Genomic DNA, 26467 nt, shown 5'->3' on the forward strand with positions numbered 1-26467 from the left:
AGTTGAACATCTGCTTTTTGGCACGTGACACTCAGACAGAGAGAGTGAGACCTCAGGCCTTGGCTCACTCACGACCATTACATCTTGTTTCACCTACAACCTACATCATACACACTATAAGTTGATATGCCTCAGCCCGTAATATGATTGTATTGTTTCAGATGTTTACCTGGAAAACTTGGCCTTAAGGCAGTTAGTGTTGTCACATATCCAGCATTACATGCTCTTACCACCTATAAAGAGATTACCCAGATGCATAGAAAATAGTGCTCCGTTTCTACAAATGCTACTGTACCTCAGCAATGTACTGAGAATTTAATGAGAATTTTGAAAGAGCTTATAACCGAATTAGTTCTCCTATTTAATATCAAAACTGTGTCAGAGAGGGCATGACAAATTATTAGGACACAAATGTATATTTCCGTCTCAGAGAGTCTGAGAGAAAGCATTCCTCTGACATTGACTTCAACGTTTGTGTTGGTCCTTTACATCCCAATCCTAGAGAAACCTATCAAATCAGAGACACCGGTGGATTCTGCCTTCCCTGCTGAATGACTGATGGTGGCCTATTTTTAATGCATTGTTAAATGTGTAATGCATGGAGACACTTTATAAAAGACCTGCGAGTGGAAAAGAAGGAAAACGGAGATGGCAGAATGGGGTCAGAAAGAGGGGGGGGTGAGCACCTGATGGGTCCTGTCACAGGACAAGGCAAGCGCAGATAGGAAGGATTTCTTCTATTCAATACCTTATCAATCTACAGAACTATTTCAGGAGAAATTCTATTGCTCCCCATAGTGTATGGAAAGTTTCCCTTCTGGAGCGAGAAGCTGACTTTCAACCTGTTATGAAAAGATCGTAATTAGCTGTCAGGGCCAGATCATTTTAATGCAATATAATAATGTTCTGAACGAGAGTTTCTGTACTCTAACGTTACATCCTGTACCTGGCAGAATGTAAAGTACGGGTGTGTTATTTATAAAGATGTCAATGGTTGCATTTTCTTTTATGTTTTGGGAGATACAATGATTTATACCCAGACATATTAAACAGCATCCATGAATCAAATCATGGATAACAATGTGATTTGTGTAAGATATTGCTTAAAGTCACTCTTAAGGCCCCATGTAGGTTCTTGGTTTTTCTTTTGATCTTCAATTCATGTGAATGTCAAACACATTCCTATTTACACATTTATGTATGTAATCCCTTTTTCTTTTTCCAGTGTCAGAATACAACATTGTTTACCTCCTTTGTCTGCTTCTCTGCCCATTTCACATTTCCCCAGTAGGCTGCGCTAAAGATTTAACGGAGTCAATCTCAAAGGAGTGACTTTCAAGTGCCAAAATGAAATGGACCAGATATATTCTCATCAAACATCCGTACGAACTCATAATCATAATCCCCGAAATGATATAATCACTACGCATGTACAGAAAATCACTATCATAATCATGCAATTACAGGCTCATTTGAACAACATCCTATTCAATCTGTGCATGATATTTCTCCTAAAGTATGTTCCTATTAGTGAATAGAGGGCGGAGGGGGGAAAGCGTGCTTTCCAACCCACACTGCTTTGATACCTGCTGTGTTACAGACACTCATGCACTTCATCTTCTGGAGCTGCTCTAGTGCTTTGACAGCCTGGCACACACAGTGATGCTGTGGCACAGACACTGGGGTCATGGAAAACTCCTTTACAACACAACCAATTTGTGTTGTTTTGATCTAGGAGACGATCTGGTATAGCAACTCATCCGAGCGGAATATCACAGGAAACATCTCAAATAACCGGCTATACTTAGACAGTGTGAAATGGTTTGTCTTTCTATACATTTTTTAGAATCAGCACTTTTTTTGCTAAGAAATCTTCCTTGTCTTGTTAACTTTGTGTTTTCTTTCTGATCCCCACTTTTCTCCCATAATCTCTTATTGTCAATTATTGTTGGACCTTTTCCTGTCACAGCAAATGAATGCCAAATCACACAGTAACAAATTGTGTGTGCTATCCTGTTCCCTGCAGTTGTGCCATGACTGGCAGATGACATTGAGACAATCATGGTCTTACGTCCCCAGAGACTGTGATGTCGGTGTCAACTTCTGCGAGAGAGGGAGAGAGAGAAGTTGTCTGAGACCTTCCCTAAGTAATCTCTGTGCACACAAGACCCAGATACGGTTTCCCATGGTGGCACCGAGACTCCCCAGACTGTGGATTTAATTAAACAGTGTGAAATTAATTAATCAGTGGGGCGGCAGGTAAAGGGACTTCTCACTGGAACTGCTCACACAGCCCAGACAAGCATTTCATGTGTGCTGACAGTTATTCATTTGTTGTATGTTTTATTATAGTGTGTGAATATATATAGAGATCCGATGAAAAACAGGGAGGATTAAAAATACACGAAAAAAAGTATATCAAAATAACAACTCCCCAAAAATCAAAGTATGAACCTTTGTTTGATCTGTTCTATAAATTAATGTAAAAAAATACTTCTGTATAATAATTTGCTGCAAATTAGATGGAAATTAGATTTTTTAAAATTAATTTAGTTATCTGGGGAATCTGCCTGGAGGGCTTTTTAGTCTTCCGTCTGGCTCAAAATGCTGTCCATATGGTAATTATGTACAGTAGTGTTGCAGGAGTATTGGTCTGATGCCTACTGGCAGAGAGGAGTCTGCCTGTGACAAACTGCTGCTAGGATCTGATGTGAGTGGAGGGAGATAATGAGGCTGTTGTAAGCCTTAAGTATGGAGCCTGCCCCAGGGATGGCATATCTAAGCGCTCAGGCTCTCATTGTTGCACGTGCTGCAGAGGATTAAAAACACATTTACTTTCTTCTTCATAAACTTTGTCAGTACTCCCAGCAACACTTTTGGACAACTTACTCTTTCATGTTGTAAGCCTCTTGACATTTGTGCGGAGGAGCTACTAACTTTACAATTTGCAAATGTGAAGTTTTGATTTGTGCCTTGAGATATCTATAGCTCTCCCAAAGCCCGTCTAGAATAGGAGTACAAAACCAGTGGAAAGGTTTCTGCAAACACATTGGGAAAGCCTGAGAAACAATCCCGTTGTATTACATAGACTTTAGTACTGCCTTAATCTCAAAGCATTTACTAACAAGGTAAAAGTACAGTAGGTGGTCTGGAAGCAGAATGCCTTCGTCCTTAGGGGTAGTAAACCTTTCTCAAAGCAAGTCTATACAATCCCTCTCTGTATTATAAAGATAACCCACCTCCATCACTGTGGCTTTCTCTGTAGTCAGATGCAATATGGAAACGCCCACCATACTAACCATCTCTTTCAAACCAAGAACCAATCATACAGTCCTCTATAATGGCCAGTTTACACCTACACTCCACCTACACACAGGTTTGAAATTCAAGTAAAAGAAGGAAACTGTAGATCCGATCTAGTGCAATACATGGAGAGGCAAAGTAGACAGTGAACAGTGCATGTAGAGAGATGCTGGTGCCTAGGAGAATTTCAACATTTCATTAAGTACTAGTGTTGTTTCGTTAGATGCAAACAGATCTGAATAAGCAATTTACAGTTTGAACGTACTGGAATAAACAGGGCAAGCCTTTTTGTACAGAACCAGCAGGCATTTAATTAATGGGCATTTGGGGCTTGCATACTAAATAAGTGAGAGGGAAGGCTGCCACTACAGCCTAAGGCTGGATAACTTCAGAGGGACCTGCTAACAGAAGGGGGAGTCAGACCACTGGGCTAGTGGTCACTCAACCATGGGATTAAAAAGCTTTTAATCCATGTTCCAAAATCATTCTCACCATACAAGGGAAAATAAAAGAAACATGTAGGTGGCTATGTTGATATTTCCATGGAATAAAATCAAGTCATGTTACGCGCTCTTTTCTGAAAATGCCACTAACAATGAAAGCATTTCAGTGTTCTCTTGCGGAAAAACATAATGAGCAGGTCTAAAAGGTTTTCTGTGTACTGGGTTAGATGCAAAACGGACTGTCACTACCGCTTATTCTATTAATGTCTGGATGTAATGGCAAACATGCAATCAAATGCAGGGAATGCCTGCCAGTGTGGCTCGCACTACTAATGTGTTAGAGGCAACAACAAGCCTTTTCCAACAGACCACCTCATGTATTCACGGCATATTCCAGAAAGTGCAAAAGCTTGATAAGTAAGCCCCCATGTATCAAATAAAATCGTTACTAGTTACAAGTGTCTACATTGTATTACATTGAGGTATGCAGGTGCCTGTGAAAGAAAAAAAGAACCTTTTGAGCTTGCGTTCTTGCGGTTTCACACAGCTGCAGTCAGAACCCTGCCAGCCTGTCCTTGTTTTGATGGACGATGATGAAAGCGCAGGTGGATGCGAGAAAAGCCTGGCACTCCCCCGCCCTGGGCTGTAGTGGGCTGAGTTGGACTCTGTGTCTATGGTTTCCCATTAGCAAGGGAGTGGAGGTTTGCAGTCTGGCTGCTGGGCACAGCGGGTCAGTGCTCACAAAGGCCTGTTTGTTCCCTGGCCTGAAGGGCTCCCTGGGTAAGCATGGCTCCAGAGGGGAGACAAACACACTGGGGCTGCTGCTCCTCCAACACATTTGTCTCTTCCACCCTCTACAGGGGTACATTTCTCTTCTAGGGATGGCGAAAGGAAACACGTTTTTTAGAATGTGGCCCGGGGATACCATAACTTCTATTGTTCTGGGCAATGGAATTCTCTCAGTGTAAATTGTTTTTTTGGCTTTGCTTTGTGGTGATTGAGATTTTTTCTTGGCTTTGTGAGTTTTTCCCTCTTTTCTGGTTGTCTGTAGATTCAGAATGTTTTCCTTAGTGTTGTTTCTTTAACCATGATATATCCACACTGTGCAAAAATGGTGACCTAGTGGCCTTCATTATACGCTATCTTCTTAATTGACCTTCAATTACATAAATGACATATATAGAGTGTCTGACTTTGAACTGAAGTTCATACTTCACTGAGATCCAATGGGGTCAATATGATAAATTAATTATTTTATGCTACCTCTTATATTCACACACACTGTCAGGCTGTCATTTCTAAGAGACAAAATAAATGGCAGCCTAGTCTACTCTTGCTCTTACTGCTGTCAGGTCATAGATACAATACAGCGCTGCAATCTACAGTCCAAGTATAACTCCATTATTGAGAGGACTTTAAATTGGGAGCTATGTGACACACAGCGGGTTGATTTAGTTTAATGACCATGACAGTGACAGCGCAGTGATGGAAATTGGACTCCCCCCTGCAAATTTACCTCACTTCAGGGTACTTGGGGCTCTTTTGGCGGTTGCACTTCAGAGCACGAGCCATCAGGAGGTCCTGGATATGTCATGCTTGTCACCTTCCTTTAAGTGCATCTGCAGACGTGGGAGGGGGATTAATATTATATAGCCTACGGAGGCAAACGTACTGTCTTATCAGTACTGCAGATGTGATAAGCACCTCGACCCCATGAAAAACCAGGAAAGATCTCTGCATCAACACAAGCATCTCTTTGTGTTTCGCCTTCACACTGCTACATGCTTTCAATGGCGCTTCACAGACAAAACGGGTGCAATTTCACATTTGTTGTAAGTTGACGAGCAGGGATAATTCCATGTGAAATCAACTCGATCTCAGCGTGACCCTTTTAAATTATTTAGGAAATTGCAATATGGCTTTAGATATGCTGGTCTGATTTCCTTTGATTTGTAGATGGGGGGGGGGGGGGGGGGGGGGATTTACACATATACTCCAATCTAGGTTTTGGTGGGAAATGGGTTGGCAGGACATTGTGATCATGTTATGTGGCTACTTAACCTCCCTCCACACCTGTCTTTTACTGAAATGTCCTAACAGTTTCCCTGACACTCATTTCACATTAGTTCACATCAACGAAGATGTGATTAGTACTGTAATTAGTTTCAGGGGAAACTTACACCATACAGTCATATAAACTGTACATTATCTTTATTAAGCATTTATAATGATCACTGTATACATTTCCAAACATTCCATCAAAGACAGTATAGTGCAAAAAGCATTGGTAGGCTAATATGTTTACTGAAAAGATATGTTGAAAAGAAAAGACAGAAACTAGGTATGTTTATTTCCTAAATCAAAAGCTACTGCTGTGCTTCATTTGTTTTGGCCTTTTTGTTTTTTTCAAGTGTTGCCTGCAGAGAAGGCGTACGTGCTGTATATGCTAAATGTTGCCACGAGGGTCCAGGTGGAAATTTGTCTTAGCTGGCATTTTCCGACTAAATCATGCGGCTGAGGTCCCTGTTTCATCCTAACAAGCATAGCTCGCCTGCTGCTATTAGGTATTTACAACCAAATTGAAAAGTTACAAAATAAATATCTGCATAGAAATTATAATATTGCTTACAGAACATGACCTTTCAGACGTTTGGTGTATTTGGTATAATTGGTATATTTGGCTTGAGAAAATGGGTGTCCTACTTACACAATACCTAATATGCGGGCCACCCACCAGCGGCAAGGCAGAATCACTCGACAAGCTACCTGACAGCCTCTGTAGTTGTAGGGCCAAGGCCAGTGGCCGCCCAACGGTTCGCAAATCCTCTGACAGTGGGTGTAGCTGCGTCGGCACTCTGAGCAGCAGATCCCCTGGTGGTCTAGCATTGGGTCAAAGGTCATGGTGCCCTCCTCTCCCTCCTGATTGCGCTGTGGAGTGGGAGGTAAATTATTCATGTCTCTGTTCAATGTTTTCAAATAAAATTCATATGCAGTACATCATTTCTTTTCAGTTTTCCAACTGTCCTCTTTTAGGCATAGCCTACGGTTCTAACAAGCTGAATCAACGTGCAGTGGCTAAGGGGGTAATGATTTTCACTTCAGTTTGTGAAGTGCAGGGCCATAAACATGGGGTGTAAGTTATCACCTACTACTAGTGACCTTAGATTGCAGCTGTTCATCTAACTCCTACCCACCCATGGCACTTCATTCCAACTAATCTAGTGAGCATTGAGTGTGGGTTTGCACAGATCCCCCCCCACTGTAGAACTCATTGTCAAGGATGTTATGACATGTTTTGCCCTAACACAGACTTGGAAGCTCACCATTCAGTGAAGTATCTTACAAAGGAAACCTGGGGTGCTAAAATAAAATCAAAGCTTGAAGAAAACAACTCCTCTTTAAAGTGTACAGAATTCTCAGTACTCACATGGTAGGGGTTTTCTGGGTTGTAGGCAGAGCCGGTGGCTGCTGAGCCCGTGGCCTCCGCCTCCTCCTCTGTGGCTCTCTTGGAGGTGCTATTCTCTGCACGGCTCACTGTGTTCCTCTCCTCAGCAGCTGCCTCAAACTCCTCCATGTCAAACTGACGCTTGGCTCTCTGGGTGTCTCTCTTTCTCCTCACTCCATCTGTTCCATGAAGCCACAGGAGGCATAGGTATTGGGTCAATAACCACTAGACACACCACAAATGTCCTCCGAGCAAAATTCTACATATACTCGGTCTCTCTCAGTTGTGCTGAATAATTTAATTAGTTAGTGATATCAAGGATTCCTTGCATATTTCAAGATCATTCTTTTTTAATGTAAGACAATAGGGGACTCTTGTTTAAGTCTCCAAATAATGTACATCCTGAGAATGTTCAGGTTGTCTTGCTAACTTTTGAAAGACAAATCGGAATGGTAAAAGCATGTAAATAACGTTTACAGATGAAGGGCCACTGACTGATCTGTGTTTATTATTGGGTAGACGACCAGGACAGTTCTACTGTAAATTGGGAAAACCAGTTCTACATCTCCTGTCTTGTGGTTTACAGTCTATCACTTCTCATTCTATAACAACTATATCTCTTTTGCAATCTATAATCTCGTTCTATAACAATTACAAATCTCATTCTAGAACAGCCAACACCTATTCTACGCTTAACTTTGTGTTTCTCATTCTATCACCAAGCCATGTGATAAGCAAGAGCCATGACAGAGGAACCTTTAGGATAGGTGGGGTGGAGCCAGAAGATGGGCAGGTCTCCACAGAGGTCCAGGATCTTGGTGCTGAGGAAGCTGCTGTCCTTCAGGGGCTGGTCAGCAGCCACCCACATCAGAGACTCTTCATCAAACTTCACTGGCATGATCTCATCTTCCTGACAGGGTGAAAGACACCTCATGAGGCCATTATTAATACAGTATGTCCACAGGCTTATCACCATTTATAATACATTTTACATCTATGTCATTCCATAAAAAATGTATGTAAACAAATGAATTTGTGTATGTAAAGCTGTAATGAATCATTGACATATGCTTGAGTAATATAAATGAAAATCTAGAACAGAAGGGGGTGTCTATATTTTCACATAAAGTTAGTGTAATATGGTCAGTTATAGCATTATGGCTAGTTATGTTTAGTATATACACTCTTAGAAAAAAAGGTTTCCAAAATTCTTCTTCTTACGCCGTCCCCATAGGAGAACCCTTTTTGGTTCCAGAGAGAACCCTTTCCAGTTCCACATAGAACCCTTTTGGGTTCCATGTAGAACCGTCTGTGGAAAGGGTCCTACATGGAACCCAAAAGGGTTCGACCTGCAACCAAAAGGGTTCTACCTGGAACCAAAAAGGGTTCTTCAAAGGGTTCTCCTATGGGGACAGCCGGAGAACCCTTTTAGGTTCTAGATAGCTCCTTTTTTTCTAAGAGTGTAGCTTACTGTACCAGGTCAAACATCAATGACTCCTTGTTGAGCGTCTCCACCTCTGGAAGGTTGGCCTTGATTTGCGATTTAATATAACACTTCTCCCCTCCAGAGAACCGGATTCCTGTAATTCCCTGAAGCAGGAGTCAGGGAGATGGGATATTTACACTCACATCTTTGCTACTTTCCTAAGCACATGCCAACTCTCCGTTGAACTACTTTGGAGAGAAAATATGTACAACTCACAATGTGAAAGTCATGAATCTCCAACGCCTCGTCATTTCCACTCCCAGTTCGAAACCTTTCCAGATTATTATCGGAATCGATTTCCATGGAACCCTCCTCCACCTTTCCATTGATGCTCATACTGTAGTGTACATTGTACACCTAATGATATTATAAAATTGAAAGTTACAATGATATTCAAGGTCATGCATAATACATACAGTAAACACTCATAATAATTATTGAAATATTTAACTTGCCAGTTATGAGCTACAAGTGCTCAATAGAATGTTATAAAGCTCTATGTGTAGTACCCAGACCTACAATTATAACAGCCAGAGATAGGCCAGCAGGCTTTCTAACAATATTCTTTACTGCAAAATCCTACCATGACACAATGCTTCAAAATACCTCCCCTCCTTGTATTCTCATGTGCAACACTTAAAAGACTGTATGATGTGTAGTCCAATCACACAGCTGATTTGAATATAATGTCTCAGAGGAGGGCAGCAGGGCCTTGACTTGGATCTATCCTGAGATGTTTGCCCTACAGGTGAGCCCATTATAACACAAATAAATATTGAAGTATCTCTAATGAGACCGTCACCACCACCAAGCCTTAGTTACATGCCCAAAATATTCACATGAAAGCTATGTGATTCTAATGTGAAATTGGAAAGGTTGATATAGAAATAATGACATTATTTAACAGACATTTAATAAGATTTCGACCAGCAAATCCAAATGCCATTTTCAATGCCCGTCATCCACTGGTAATATAGTAGATGGTTTTTTATGATGAATTATTGACTATGTGCAGAGATTTGTTTACAAAAATAACATATTTTTCATTAAAAGAATGTGACATGGTAGCAGACTACACAGCCTACATTTCTCGTTCCCAGGCTTACAGGTAGACCATCTCCCACAAGTTCAAGGTAGATTTACCTGTCTCATCTGCATTAAGTTACATCATATAATGACCCATATGGAATCAAATGAACGATAAATTAAGGCTTACATTTCTGTCACTGGCTTTCCAGAGGTAGAAAGCTCCAATGGATCCGCAAAGCATCAGCACTGCCCCGGCAATGAGAGCCGCAGCCCCAAATCTCAAGAGACGACCAACAGCAACGGGGGTCTTCGTGGCCGACGTACTGTATGCCTTTAGAAAGGTCAGAATGCTAAGTGAGCAACAATGCACACAGTCAATGTCAAAGCATAGCGCCACGAGGAAGCCGTATTTAATTTGCAATTCAAACTTTGCACACTAAAGACAATATAATAGGCTAGGCCTACTGCTCCCAGGAAAATGCATTTGAATTATTGAATTTAGGCTACTTACAGGTGGTAGGCATTGTTCAAAGTCCTCTGCAATTGGGACTTTCTCCGAAGTCTCTCCCATGATGGCTCGCGTCTGTATGGTGATGGCGCGCGTCTGTATGGCCACCGGTGTGGATTCTTTTGGTCGAAATGTCCAGTTTCAGTACTTCAGTGTGAATGACGTGCCACTGACGGAGGGCACGAGGAATTCAGGTGGTCGCCAAAATGGAATTTAGCATGTTTTTTTAAAGACTGATTTTAGTCCATTTATACCATTATACCATTTATTTACACTCCATAGTTCCATTTTGGAGGTTGGTGAAAATGGTGCATGTATAAAATAGCTAGGCTGTAGGCTATTAAACTAGTTTCATATTTTATTTGTTATGGTTGGAATGTACATTTTAATTTGTTTTCTGCACTAATTCATTTCTCAATGAGAAACGTGGATTTTTTTACTTACAGGTGTTCATGGAAAATATTCACAAGAAGTTCAGGATCACTGGTGAACTTTACCACAGCTTCTGCCAAGAGGTAACCTTTGTGGCACAGGAGGTAATAACTTTGATTTGTTACAACCAGATAGCTGGTTCAAGCAGCCCTAGCTGGCCTCTCATCATTACATTGTAGTTAAATGATTGGGGCTACCCCGATGCTGTCAGAGATTGGTCTTCTTTTGGCCTTCTAATCAGACATGGCTTATTGTGATTCAGAAGAATGTGTCAGTCTCCAAAATCGTAGATTGGAAGTTCATGTGATTAGATGACTGGCCAGTCCCTATGGCCATCCTGCTCCCTCAGAGGTGATAACTAGAGCCATCATCTCCTTGTCTGTGTGCTCCTAATCATGACTAAGTGAGAAAGTGGACCTGAGACCTCGAGGGATTTGGATGTGAACGGCCACAGTTGCTTAGAAACAGGTAGAGGCTGGCTCACACAATCTCTTACAGGACGATTGGTAAGCCAATAGCCAATCAGAGAGGTGAAGTGATTTTGACTGTCCCATTAGCAATGCATAATGGGTATGCAAATGTGATGTAGTCTTGTACATGATTTACTTGCTTGAAACACTATTTGGCCTATGTCACTGTTTCAAGTATGATCCTGTGCTGAGCGTATGCATTAGCCCTCAAGGGTAACTTTAGGGAAGCACTGAGCTGGCTAATTGAGGTTATTCTGTGTGCTTTATAAATATTTTCTGATGAGGATAGGCTACACAATGCCTTTGAGACGTATAAGGCAAGGTGCAATACCATGCAGCAGGCATGTCATGTTGGTAATTTAGCTTTTCATGTAGCCACCTCTGTTGAAATCCTGCCTTATCTATTTTGGATTAAGTTAAGCAACATAGTATAGTTATAAATAATCAGTAAATGTTTCTAAAATGTTGCTATCAGGCATGCTATTGCCTTTTGTGCTAGGCTATATGAGCAAAGTTCCCGCTCAATAAAAAAAAAGTATGTACGGAACCACACTGTATTTTTAAGTTGTGTTTTTTCACATACAGAACAATCATTTGATTTTGAATATTTATTTCTGCAACGTAGTGACAAAATCTACTACAAACATGGTCATATTTGATACTGATTGTTTTCCACTTGACCAAGGGCCTGTTTAGCCAAAAGGTCCAATGGTCATGCCCCTTAAATATTAAAATGTCAAACATGCTCTTCAAAGTTCATAATAAAATTGTAGTTTACATTGAATCATTATGAAAAATATATTCTTAATGTACAAAATCTTGCATATTACACATAATACAATAAACAGTCATACAGCATATAAGGAGACTGAAGACATAAACACTTACTTTAACACTAACATTGAAACAATAGGCTATACAGTATATAAAGATGCATAATACTCATTAGATGGGTCGTTCCACAAAATGTGTGTCTTTTGCGTCCCTTTGATATTTTAAGTAGAAATTGTGCAGATATGTCAATTTTAAAAGCCTGTTATATTAAATGAAGTGCACTTTAATTTAGACCACATGGAAAATCAAATAAAGCATTTTGACATGTCCCTCTAAGCATCCTCTGTGTCTTCTAGTAAAATTTTAACCCACTTAACCCCAACATTGCTCCAAGTTTTCACCATCATTGTAAAGCCCTAGTTATTTTGTTGCTTATACAAAGTCATTTCTGAAGATTATTATTTATTTCATGTGAATAGGGATTTATTTTAAGATTAAAAAAGGTCAACCCTGTTACGTGAACTGAACTCTCGTTTTAATATGGTGAAACTATTCCTTTCCCAAATTGTTTATTTTTTTAAGTATATTGAACATTTAATAGTCAAATGAAAGTGTAAAAGCATGTGAGCTGGTTCTACTCTTTTTGGCTATTTTCTGGTGTTTTTGTGGTGGAAAAGTGAGTGGGTCGAGTATAACACGTCAACCCTGTTACCCATAGATAGACAGGCTAGCCATTTTTTTATAATTACATTTTTTTTGTGAAGCTTGCATTCAATTTCCCCTCCTGTTGCACACAACAAGCATCCATTCCCCATCACAAGGGGATTTATAGCTAATTTAAGATGAAATCGGCAGCCATTTTACAGTCAACCCTGTTAATTTATTTGGCACTTAATAGGCACTTACTGTAGTCTTTTTTATCATTCAACCTCTTGAGATGGGTAAATGTGTTTTTTTATTAAGTTAAACATGTGCTCTTTATGACAGAATGTAAGAATAAGGTGAAATCAAACGGTTTTTTTGCATCTAGTTCCACAACTCAAAAGGCACCTAATTGGTGGAACGACCCAGATGAGCTTTGATTATTGTTCATTGTCCAGATCTTTTAGGACTGTCCATACTCTGGGAGGGATATCTCATCAGTCTCTAGTATCCTGGCTGGTGTTGGTGGACAAACCAGAATATAATCCAATTCTTGGTGCTGGACTTTTTCATAGACACTTTGCAGACCATTGATTTTGGGTAGGTGAGCCTGTTGGTAGTAGGCGTCTCTTTGCAGAGTGTTTCGCGGCAGAGAGGCTGTCTTGGAGAAGGTTGAGAGGTGTGGTCCATGGGAGAGGCTGGTATTGGCTCTAGTGGCAGAGGGGCTCCAGCATCGGTCTGAGTGGCCTAGGATTTTACACTCACTGGTGCAGGCCCAGAGACCTGTGGAAACAACACACCAGCCAAAACAGTTAGACCTTGATGAACCATGCTGCAAATGTTGGGGTATTATAGCCTTCATTTTATGATACACCATTATCATTTAATATCTTGCCATAAAGACCTTGAGAACATCACAGAGAATAATGCCTTTCATGGATTTTTTAATAATGTGTCATCATTGTGACATATCATTGTGTCTGAAATCACATTAACATCCTGTGATTGATTAGTAGTCCTTACTGTTTATCGGTGGGGAGTCTTTTTTGTGGCCATCTCCACTGATGTCAGAGTCGCTGTCGTTAAAGTCACTGTCTCCTTTCCCACTGTCCTTTCCACTGAACTGAGGATCTCTCGCGGAGATGGTTGTGAATGAATTACCCTTCCATATGGTTATGGGTCTGAGGGTTTCTTTCCTATAGCCAGGCAATGTCGAATAACCCTGTGAAGAAGCAAACACAATACACACACACATATTAGTTGAGATGGAAAAACCAACAACAAAACAATTGACAGCAATTCCATACAGCGAGCCACAATTACATACCTCCAATTTACCCTCCATTATTCTGTTGTCAAAGACACACTCTTTTTCTTGTCTTCCATCGTCAGGGGCTGTTTTTATTGTGTTGCTTGAGGCCAACGGTGCTTTCTCAGGAAAAGGGTGCACATCAAACACATTGCTTTTGTGGTTGGTGATCAATGAATCAATTTGTCTGCTCTCCCCCTTCTCCACATGTGGCATGTCTTCATTTTCACTGTATCCCGCCTCTCTCTTCTCCTGTTTGCGTCGACTGCAGGTGGTAGTGATTAAGATGATGGCTAGCAAGAGGAGGGAGCAGCTCCCTGATAGGACTATGATAATGGCTATGTCCCATTCAAAGACCTCCACACTGTCGTTTTGGACCATAGCAGGAACACTGGGAGGAGTGCCTTCGATGAGAGTGAGGTGTATAGTGGCTGTGGAGGTCAGAGAAGGTGTCCCATTGTCATTGACAGCCACTAGGACTCTCAATGTTTCAGACAGATCATAGTTCAGCTCATGAGTCACATGTAACTTCCCAGTAACCTTATTGATAGAGAAACCCAAGTGTCCCCCCTCAGTGATTTTGTAGGACATCTGCGCGTTAATGCCTTCTTCAGCATCCGTGGCCTTTATCTGGGTGACAACATAACCTGCAGGTGCGTCTTTGGGCAGGAAAATCTCAGCTGATCCCTTATTAAGGATGGGCTCTATGATAGACGGAGCGTTGTCATTCTGATCCAATATTTTTAGAATGATGATGGCACTGCTCTGAAGCTGGGGTGACCCCTCATCGCTTGCCTGGATGTGTACCTCCAGATGTTTCATGACTTCATAGTTGAAGCTTCTCAGTGCATATATTGAACCAGAGATTGCATTTATAGATACAAACGTGTTGACAGGTGATCCCATTATAACACTGTCTAAAAGTCTGTATGTAATTTTGCCATTAGTTCCCAAGTCTGCATCTCTGGCTTCAACCGTGGTTATATATGCCCCTGGTGCATTATTTTCCACCACAGAAACTTCATAGATAGGCTTAGTAAAGTGTGGGGCGTTGTCATTCTCGTCGCTTAGCCTGATGGTGTATTGTGTGATTTTTCTCAATGGAGGTGACCCAAAATCTTCAGCCATCACTGTTAAATTGTACTCACTAATCTTCTCCCTGTCTAGGAATGCTGCGGTGACAATCATGTAGCTGTCCTCATAAGCCTGTTGAAGTTTGAAATGATCGTGCCCATATAAAGTGCAGTGGACCTGGCTATTGACGCCCGAGTCCCTGTCCGAGGTGCTGATCAGCGCCACTAGGCTGTCCTTGTCTGCTGTCTCGCTGATATATGCGATGCCTGTTGAGATGGAGGTCATTGGCGTAATACTGATTTCTGGGGCATTGTCATTAACGTCTTTGATATGAATTATTATTTTACAGACGGCGGGGGTCGGGTTAGATCCTAGATCAGTCGCCTGCACGTCTAATTCATATGTTTTCTTGGTCTCAAAATCCACTGGGTTCTTAAGCCTCACGCGCCCGGATTTACTGTCCACTTCGAAAAGTTCTCTGATTTCTGCAGAAACCTGTTTTCCGAACCCATAGCCCACCTCTCCATTTAAACCCTCATCTGGATCAACTGCATTTAAGTCCAATAAAACGAATCCAACCTGTGCGTTCTCGGGCAAAGTTACCGAGAAATTATTCTGGTCAAAAACAGGACGGTTGTCATTAAAGTCTGTCACTTTAATTGTTATTTTCGTTGAACCCGACCTATAAGGGTTTCCTCCGTCTGTGGCAATAAGCTCCACCGCATAAGATGACTGAGTCTCTCTGTCTAGCTCTTTCATTAGCACCAACTCCGCATATTTAACCCCATCTGCTCTCAAAAGCACATCAATTGAAAAATGACTGTTGACAGAAATTTGATAGCTTTGGATGTAGTTTGAACCGACATCTGCGTCCTCGGCTGGGTCCAAATGAATACGGAACCCCACATCGGCATTTTCAGAGATCTCAACTGTATATTCCTTGTTTGGAAACTCCGGAGAGTTATCATTGATGTCTTTTACCTCCACCTCGACATGGATCAATTTGTACCTCTCTTTTGAAAAACTGACAACATCAAAAGTGATGAGACACTGTAAAGTGTGCCTACAGATTCTCTCTCTGTCAATCCTCTCCCCAACAGAAAGCTCCCCGTCGCTTTCTCTCACCCGGATAAAAGAATCGTTGAATTGTTTCATCATCCTGAAATTAGTATTGGAGCCAAAAGAGGGACTCAAGGACATGTCCTTGGCCAGGTTACCGATCACTGTTCCTGGACTTCCCTCCTCATTGGTCTGGTATTTCAGAGGATTTCCCTCAGACTCAGCCAGTGAAAAAAATAACATTTGTAATCCAAAAAACCACCCATGCCAACCTGTTAAAATGCCACACATCATGTTCAAGGCCGCGATGGGTTTGTTTGTTAACAGAGCCAAGCCGTTTCACTTTCACTCAACAGATTTGATCACTTCACCTGGTGAAAATGCCTGCCGTCTACAGCAACAACAGCATCTTCTCTGAACTGTGCTGAAAGTCCGTTATTCATTGCGCGCTGCAGCCAGTCAAGCAGGCGCGCTTGTTGCCTGCCGCCTTCCACACAGCTCCAAATCCTGCAGTGGCGAGGAGGTTTATACAGCTCCGCATGCTAATGAGACGAAGTGTGACCAATCCTCCGCTTTAGAATTAAAAATAGCCCCCATGAAAGACCTCTAAGCCTGTTTTCAATGTACATAGAGCTAAAGCAGCAAAATAAAAAGGATATGCTCTGCTTGGAGTCAAGTTTCATGCATTGGTTTGTATCATCTGATTGCAACTGTCTTTGGTTGATATTGTGTTTGTTGTTATATGTTTATTACGATACAATTGCATTGCTAATGATTTCTGTTGTTGTTGTCATCTATTGTACACGTTCCTCTAATAGGTTTTGTAGGTTTTTTCAAAAAAATAAAAAAATAAATAAATGTTAAATAAAAGTAGACGAGAGATGAAGATTGGCTTTGGGGTATTCAGCTAAACTGTGGGTCAACTATGGGTGTGTGAGAAGGAAGATATGTGGAAGTTATAGGTCAGGATGGATCAGTTTACATGGGCCAGGTTATGAGTGTGTGTGTGTGTAACAGTATAACTTTAGTACCTCCCCTCGCCCCGACCTCGGGCGCGAACCAGGGACCCTCTGCACACATCAACAACTGACACCCACGAAGCGTCGTTACCCATCGCTCCACAAAAGCCGCGGCCCTTGCAGAGCAAGGGGCAACACTACTTCTAGGTTTCAGAGCAAGTGACGTAACTGATTGAAACGCTATTAGCGCGTACCCGCTAACTAGCTAGCCATTTCACATCCGTTACACTCACCCCCCTTTCAACCTCCTCCTTTTCCGCAGCAACCAGTGATCCGGGTCAACAGCATCAATGTAACAGTATAACTTTAAACCGTCCCCTCGCCCCGACACGGGCGCGAACCAGGGACCCTCTGCACACATCAACAACGGTCGCCCACGAAGCGTCGTTACCCATCGCTCCACAAAAGCCGCGGCCCTTGCAGAGCAAGGGGCAACACTAGTTCTAGGTTTCAGAGCAAGTGACGTAACCGATTGAAACGCTATTAGCGCGTACCCGCTAACTAGCTAGCCATTTCACATCCGTTACATGTGTGTGTGACTATCTAAACAATACAAAGCAATAAAGTAACATACTGCATGCTTGTTTTCGTGCTGTATGGTAACCTGATGAATTACATCCGTCTTATGGCACCAGTACTGTACTGCTGACTTGCAACTTGTATCTCTTGTAGATAGCAAATGATACACAGCAAGAACAAAGGGTGAAAACAAAAAACACCCAACATTCTCATATGCTTACAATGCACAATGACTTATTCAACAGAGAATTTCTACTTTTGTCCTAATTGATCAGTTCACTCAAACATTCTTTTTTTTTAGGGGGGGGTTATCATTAAAACAAAATACCATCTTGAAACCTCTAAGTAGCAGCACCTTATTCAACTTCAGTTCTCAGTTAGCATAGAATTCAAACGTTGGAACTGTCTGCCATTCACTGCATGACATTTTTCCATAAAAGTACAGAATACTTTCTGAGTTGTGAGATAACGGCGTGGCATGGGCTCCATTGGCCCATGATAACATTTTATGCTTAATGCTGTGATTTATTTGTATGAAAGTGTTATTTCTGTGGAAGTTAGGGGGCAAATCTTTCATGGCCTTAAATGGATTCCACAAGACAGAGAAAAGAGGTATAGCAGAGGAGGACTGTTTCAGGGAAGATATGGGTTTAAAATTTACAGTTGGCCCACAGACACAATTCCATTTTTAATGGGATTGTAAACTCTTTCAGTTTCAGGGGATGCCTTTGCGTTAAGTTTGCTAATTACTTTGGTCCTTAACATGCCTGAAGACATACCATGATAGTCTGCGTTTGTGGAAGGCACTTTGGTTTCTAACCTTTGTAAAAGACTGAGAAGCTGAGATAAATTGCACAGCGTTGGAGCTCAACTGGACTGATTAATGCTCCAGTAGTCCAGCGGATAGGTTAAATAATTGTTCCATTCTATTATAGAAGTAGAGATCTCCCATTTTAGTCCAGTGTTAAGTAACCAAATATACCCAAGATTGTTCCATTTTATGATACAAGTATTAAACATGGTACACTAATACTAGATAACGTAAGAAACATTTAACAAATTGGAGGCAGGCTGGGAAGCATGTTTTAATATTCCAAATTAACATCTGAGTTATCTTTTTTGCAGGTGCTTGGTAACAATTAAATAAGAGGAGAAAAAATAAGAAACCCGTACACTGCTCTTGCTAGTATCACTGCTCTTTAATAAGCTTTACGTATCGGCCTCAAGGCCTTCGTCAGAGCTTTTGTGCGGATTTCGTTTTTTTTCTCAAGCATGTTTTAATAAAATGTCTGCCATTCAGATTTCCTGTTTGAAAATAATAGAGTAAAATCATTCCAAACAATATCAAAATGACTTTGTAATGTTGCCTACAGTTGAAGTCGGAGTTTACATACACATTTCCTGACATTTAATCATATTAAAAATGCCCTGTATTAGGTCAGTTAGGATCACCACTTTATTTTAAGAATGTGAAATGTCAGAATAATAGTAGAGAGAATTATTTATTTCATCTTTTATTTATTTCATCACATTCCCAGTGGGTCAGAAGTCTACATACACTCAATGAGTATTTGGTAGCATTGCCTTTAAATTGTTTAATTTGGGTCAAACGTTTCGGGTAGCCTTCCACAAGCTTCCCACAATAAGTTGGTGAATGTTGGCCCATTGCTCCCAACAGAGCTGGTGTAACTGAGTCAGGTTTGTAGGCCTCTTTGCTCGCACAAGCTTTTTCAGTTCTGCCCACAAATTTCTATAGAATTGAGGTCAGGGCTTTGTGATGGCGAATCCAATACCTTGACTTTGTTGTCCTTAAGCCATTTTGCCACAACTTTGGAAGTATGCTAGGGGTCATTGTTCATTTGTGTCACGTTCGTCGTAAGAGTGAGACCAAGGCGCAGCGTGGTATGCGTACATTCTCTTTTAATGAATGAACACTTAACAAAAACAACAAAATCAATGGACGAAACGTGAAGCTATACAAATAGTGCAGGCAGACAACTAAACATAGACAAGATCCCACAAACACAAAAGGGAAATGGCTGCCTAAATATGATCCCCAATCAGAGACAACGATAAACAGCTACCTCTGATTGGGAACCATATCAGGCCACCATAGACATACAAATTCACCTAGATAACCCACCCAAGTCATCATCACGCCCCAACCAACACAGAGAAAAACAGCTTACTATGTTCAGGGCGTGACAATTTGGAAGACCATTTGCGACCAAGCTTTAACTTCCTGACTGATGTCTTGAGATGTTGCTTCAATATATCCACCTCATTTTCCTCCCTCATGATGCCATCTATTTTGTGAAGTGCACCAATCCCTCCTGCAGCAAAGCACCCCCACAACATGATGCTGCCACCCCCGTGCTTCACGATTGGGATGGTGCTCTTCGGCTTGCAAGCATCCCCCTTTTTCCTCCAAACATAACGATGGTCATTATGGCCAAACGGTTCTATTTTTGTTTCATCAGACCAGAGGACATTTCTCCAACAAGTACAATCTTTGTCCCCATGTGCAGTTGCAAACCGTAGTCTGGCTTGTTTATGGCGGTTTTGGAGCAGTGGCTTCTTCCTTGCTGAGTGTCCTTTCAGGTTATGTTGATATAGGACTCGTTTTACTGTGGATATAGATAATTTTGTACCTGTTTCCTCCAGCATCTTCACAAGGTTCTTTGCTGTTGTTCTGGGATTGATTTGCACTTTTCGCACCAAAGTACGTTCATCTCGACGAGACAGAACGCGTCTCCTTCCTGAGCGGTATGATGGCTGCGTGGTCCCATGGTGTTTATACTTGCGTACTATTGTTTGTATAGATGAACGTGGTACCTTCAGGCATTTGGAAATTGCTCCCAAGGATGAGCCAGACTTGTGGAGGTCTACAATTTGTTTTCTGAGGTCTTGCCTGATTTCTTTTGATTTGCCCATGATGTCAAGCAAAGAGGCACTGAGTTTGAAGGTAGGCCTTGAAATACATCCACAGGTACTCCTCCAATTGACTCAAATGATGTCAATAAGCCTATCAGAAGCTTCTAAAGCCATGAAATCCTTTTCTGGAATTTTCCAAGCTGTTTAAAGGCGCAGTCAACTTAGTGTATGTAAAATTCTGACTCACTAGAATTGTGATACAGTGAATTATAAGTGAAATAATCCATCTGTAAACAATTGTTGAAATAATTACTTGTGTCATGCGCAAAGTATATGTCCTAACCGACTTGCCAAAACTATAGTTTGTTAACAAGAAATTTGTGGAGTGGTTGAAAAACGAGTTTTAATGACTCCAACCTAAGTGTATGTAAACGTTCGACTTCAACTGTATAATGTGATATTCTGTTTTGTGTCAATTTTAAGAAATGTGACAGCAAACCTGCCCTGGACACGTCACTTTAGGTAAAATCCCATAGGAATGTATTATGTCCAGCACATAGATAGGTAACCCTTAATGATGAGACCTTTGAATAAATACACATTGAGTAAACTACTACATAAAGATGTCTAGCTATAGTGTCATTGCAGAATTAATAAGATATTATACTATGAAAGACCAGTTTTCCAAAATGACCGCCAACCAGCTACATTGGGTCTAATTGGACAGGAATCATATTGGTACGTGCAGCCCAATGATGGCTTACAATGTTTGTGGGGGGGCTCGAGTGGCTCAGCTGTCTAAGGCACTGCATCACAGTGTTACGGCATCACTACAGCCTGGGGTTCAATCCCAGGCTGTGTCATTACCGGCCGCGACCGGGAGTCCCATAGGGCGGTGCACAATTGTCCCAGTGTCATTCCGGGTTAGGGGAGAGCTTGGCTGGAGGGGGCATTACTTGGGTTATTGCGCTCTAGCGACTGCAGGCTGACTTCGGTCATCAGTTGAATGGTGTTTCCTCCGACACATTGGTGCAGCTGGCTTCCGGGTTAAGCGAGCAAGTGTTAAGAAGCAGGGTTTGTCGGGTCATGTTTTTGAGGAAGGGTAGCATGATCCCATTGTTATGATGTTTCAATAAGACCATAAAGATCCCTATTGGGCCCTATACTTCATCTGAGATGAAATGGCTTAATATTATTATGTAGAATCTTCATTTGAGCCAGTTTGCTACAACAGGAAAATAATCCCGCAGCAACAGGAAATGTGAATTATTATGTGATGTAATAATTCACATTTGATGTACAGTACCAGTCAAATGTTTGGACACCTACTCATTCAAGGGTTTTTCTTTATTTTTACTATGTTCTACATTGTAGAATAATAGTGAAGACATCAAAACTATGAAATAACACACATGGAATTATGTAGTGACCAAAAAAGTATTAAACAAATCAAAATATATTTTATATTTGAGATTCTTCAAAGTATCCACCCTTTGCCTTGATGACAGCTTTTTCTCCTAACAGGAAATCTGTATGGCGGCCATTTTATTACAATGCTTGACTGACAGGCTTCCCAGACTGCCGCAAATCTTTCAAATGTTTCTTATGGTATCTAGTATTAGTTTACTAAATTTGAATCATAAAATGGAACAGTTATTTCACTTATCCGCTGGGCTGTTGGAGCTTTAATCAGTCCAGTTGAGCTCCAACGCCATGGGATTTGCCTTAGCTTCTCAATCTTTTACAAAGATTAGAAATCAAAGTGCCTTCCACAAATGCAGAAAATCATGGTATTTCTTCAAGCATGTTATGGACCAAAGTGATTAGTGAACTTAAAATACAAAGGCATCCGCTGAAACTGAATGACTGACCCATGGTTGACTGACATGCTTCCCCGTCTGTCTCCAATGTTTAAAAATGTTCCTCAATGCATCTAGTATTAGTGTACCACGTTTTATACTTATATGATCTTGGGTATATTTGGTTCTTATCTGCTGTTCTACAATGGGAGATATTTTCTTGCTTTAAAGAATTCAGAAGTCAATTATTTACACTTTTTAAAGCAAGAATGTCAATATCCGAGTTGTCTTTTCTTCACTGGCGCTGCCCCCACCATGTCAGAGCCTCATCCCATGCCCTGCCATGGGACTGCCCTGCCCTGGGGTTCAATCCCAGGCTGTGTCATTACCGGCCGCGACCGGGAGTCCCATAGGGCGGTGCACAATTGTCCCAGTGTCATTCCGGGTTAGGGGAGAGCTTGGCTGGAGGGGGCATTACTTGGGTTATTGCGCTCTAGCGACTGCAGGCTGACTTCGGTCATCAGTTGAATGGTGTTTCCTCCGACACATTGGTGCAGCTGGCTTCCGGGTTAAGCGAGCAAGTGTTAAGAAGCAGGGTTTGTCGGGTCATGTTTTTGAGGATGCATGACTCGACCTTCGCCTCTCCTGAGCCCGTTGGGGAGTTTCAGCAATTAGACAAGATTTTGCTTTTTTAGGGGTACTAAGCTAACATATGTAGACTTTAACTTTTAAAAGTCTAAGCCATTGGGCAGGGGGGTGGGGGAGTACTAAGCTAGCATATGGAATTGTTTTAAGATGGTCATACCATGGATCATTTAGATATTTTATTTTTAATTTTTTAACCTTTTGAACCTTTACCTTCAGACAGTGACACTTGTGGAGGTCGTAGAGCAAGGCCATCATAGAAGAACACCGCCGTGTTCATTAGAGTCTCCCCTTTTCATAGTGGGGTCATATTAGTTTGTAGTCCAAATGGTTCGGACGCTACTGACAGAAATTGGCACATCAGCGTTACAGACTTCAGACGAGTCACGTGGGGCTTGTGGGGGTCGTAGAGAAAAACGAGAGTGGTCATATTAGTTTGTAGGCCAAACTCTTTGAATGCTACAGACGTTTTCATGAGAAGACAGATTTTTGGGACGTCTCTTAGTCTGACAAACACCGCTGTAGCTCGGCCACCTTCCACCGCAGATGCAGAAGGCCAACTGACATATTGTGATGGGGATTTTTTTATTATGTTACTTAGATTGGCAGTATTTAACATTAAGGAACATCTATTTGACACTTAAGTGTCTCAATGGAAAATATGGAAAATGAGGATGAAAGTATGTTCAAGAATCAGTCATTTTGGTAATTTCTTTCGCACTTTTTCACCACTTTTTGACAAAATATTTAAAGGATTCATATATGGCATACTTGGGCCAAACATTTTAAGCCATCATTGGGCTGTATGTACCAATTATTTATGGAGATATGACCATGTCAAGCCTGTCCAACATGGCACTATGGAGCTGTTTGGTGGTCATTTTGAAAAACTGAGTTTAATTACGAGTGTAGTGCTGCCGGAGCGCACCAGAGTGACCAATCAATGTCTCGCAAGATCACTTTATTAATTATTAATTACTATTCTGCATTCAGCTTGCATACAATAGCAAAAACACCATGTAATTTCTTATGAGCTTTAAGGATGATTGTGCTGAATGGTAAAAAAAAAAAAAAATGTCTCATAATGCGGCCAAAACGAAACAGCGAGCGCCATAGGATAAATGTGCTCTGATGGAAACAATACAGGTAGGCTAGTGTGTAGCTTGTTACTACCATCTGCTCTGAAATCTGCTCAGAGACTATTTACTCACATCACTCCAGAAGATATAAATGCATAATCTCATGAGAATGAGTGAGAACGGTTATGGTCGGCATTCAGATGCAGCTCGGACATTTCACCCGTAAAAAAACGAGAAGAATTATCATTCACAATTGACAGTGATGATGGCCTATTTTGAAATTATGTAGGCCTAATTTGGTGTCTGGGGGTATTAAAAAAATACATTCATTCAAGTCAATGTTTGGGCATAGGCAGACATTGCATTTGGTTGATGTGTTTTATGCATGTGATATTATTCAACAGGCTACAGTGCAAACGTTGATTGAGAAATTGTAATTTATTTAATTTTATGTCATTTATTTACTTTTGCGATCCGGCATCTAAAAAAAGTAGCACTACACGACTGAGTATAATAGGTTACATCTGAAATGGCACTATAGCTAGACATCATCGTTTAGACTTTCGATTACTTTGTTTAGAGGCTGAAACGTCTCATCATAAAAGTATTTTGTTAAAATGAGTTGCATGTCTCTCTGCTGGACATAATACATTCCTTTGTACAGGGCAGGTTTCCTGGGATCATTATTATGATAAAGGATATGTATATATGCATTTTTTGCCATTTTATTGTGTTTTCTAGACCCCCTCAATAATTTAAAGCCATCATTGGGCTGTACGTAACAATTATTTATGGAGATAAGGCCAAGTGAATCTAGTCCAATTTGGCCCCCATACAGCTGGTTGGCAGCCATATTGGAAATGGCAGCCAGGGGGATAATGCACAAAATCTGCAACGGCACTATAGCCAAAAATACTTCTTTTGAGATGCCCCAGCTGTGTGTGAAATTTGGTGGCTCTATCACAAAGTCCACCATTTATTTCCCGTAGCCACTGGACTATGGTCAAAAGGACCTCAATAAAACCCCCATGAAGGTCTTAAGAGTATTTTATGATTATAATTGTTGTCTATGGGATTTATTTAGTGGGCAGGTAACATTACAAAGTCATTTTGAAAATAGTGAAAATAAAGAAAAACCCTTGAATGAGTAGGTGTGTCCAAACTTTTGTCTGGTACTGTATATATTTTTCTTAAGGAAAAATGAAGTCTTAAATATCTAAGTGGAAATTACAAACTTCAGAAGCCGTTTTATCCCTCAAATACACTAGAAGTTTAAAATGTTCCATTGCAGGAAAGTTCTACTGCAACAGGGGGATCAAATCTGTAAACCAATTACCTTGTTACCATAAAGTGCAGTGCTAATATCAATGTAAGGTGGGTTGCCATAAAATAAACTTAAAGAGCAACCAAAGAGTAAATGCTGCATTATTCTGAAGAACATGTGTGACTACTTGGGGCATCTTTCACATATATTTACATTAATGCAAATACATAACATCTGGTAAAAGAAAGATTAACTTTAGTCTAAGTGAAGCACCCATATGGCTACACTGGCAGAGGCAAGGCAGTCCCATGGCAGGGCATGGGATGAGGCTCTGACATGGTGGGGGCAGCGCCAGTGAAGAAAAGACAACTCGGATATTGACATTCTTGCTTTAAAAAGTGTAAATAATTGACTTCTGAATTCTTTAAAGCAAGAAAATATCTCCCATTGTAGAACAGCAGATAAGAACCAAATATACCCAAGATCATATAAGTATAAAACGTGGTACACTAATACTAGATGCATTGAGGAACATTTTTAAACATTGGAGACAGACGGGGAAGCATGTCAGTCAACCATGGGTCAGTCATTCAGTTTCAGCGGATGCCTTTGTATTTTAAGTTCACTAATCACTTTGGTCCATAACATGCTTGAAGAAATACCATGATTTTCTGCATTTGTGGAAGGCACTTTGATTTCTAATCTTTGTAAAAGATTGAGAAGCTAAGGCAAATCCCATGGCGTTGGAGCTCAACTGGACTGATTAAAGCTCCAACAGCCCAGCGGATAAGTGAAATAACTGTTCCATTTTATGATTCAAATTTAGTAAACTAATACTAGATACCATAAGAAACATTTGAAAGATTTGCGGCAGTCTGGGAAGCCTGTCAGTCAAGCATTGTAATAAAATGGCCGCCATACAGATTTCCTGTTAGGAGAAAAAGCTGTCATCAAGGCAAAGGGTGGATACTTTGAAGAATCTCAAATATAAAATATATTTTGATTTGTTTAATACTTTTTTGGTCACTACATAATTCCATGTGTGTTATTTCATAGTTTTGATGTCTTCACTATTATTCTACAATGTAGAACATAGTAAAAATAAAGAAAAACCCTTGAATGAGTAGGTGTCCAAACATTTGACTGGTACTGTACATCAAATGTGAATTATTACATCACATAATAATTCACATTTCCTGTTGCTGCGGGATTATTTTCCTGTTGTAGCAAACTGGCTCAAATGAAGATTCTACATAATAATATTAAGCCATTTCATCTCAGATGAAGTATAGGG

General features: G+C 40.9%; 2 protein-coding genes across 2 annotated transcripts; both read right to left on the reverse strand.

Annotated features, from left to right (window-relative positions):
* Positions 1–6449: 6449 nt before the first annotated feature.
* Positions 6450–10277, reverse strand: LOC120063998 (leukocyte cell-derived chemotaxin 1-like). Its single transcript, XM_039014307.1, has 7 exons — positions 10218–10277; positions 9894–10037; positions 8894–9034; positions 8668–8781; positions 7948–8101; positions 7174–7370; positions 6450–6674 (listed from the first exon to the last, which is right to left on the reverse strand). Exons 1-7 carry the CDS (start codon positions 10275–10277, stop codon positions 6450–6452), a joined length of 1035 nt encoding a protein of 344 aa, XP_038870235.1.
* Positions 10278–12995: 2718 nt separating this feature from the next.
* On the reverse strand, positions 12996–16217 carry si:ch211-199f5.1 (protocadherin-8). Its single transcript, XM_039014308.1, has 3 exons — positions 13860–16217; positions 13555–13754; positions 12996–13326 (listed from the first exon to the last, which is right to left on the reverse strand). Exons 1-3 carry the CDS (start codon positions 16215–16217, stop codon positions 12996–12998), a joined length of 2889 nt encoding a protein of 962 aa, XP_038870236.1.
* Between the last annotated feature and the right edge of the window lie 10250 nt (positions 16218–26467).

This window comes from Salvelinus namaycush, chromosome 19 (genome assembly GCF_016432855.1).
Source record: "Salvelinus namaycush isolate Seneca chromosome 19, SaNama_1.0, whole genome shotgun sequence".
Taxonomy (NCBI): domain Eukaryota; kingdom Metazoa; phylum Chordata; class Actinopteri; order Salmoniformes; family Salmonidae; genus Salvelinus; species Salvelinus namaycush.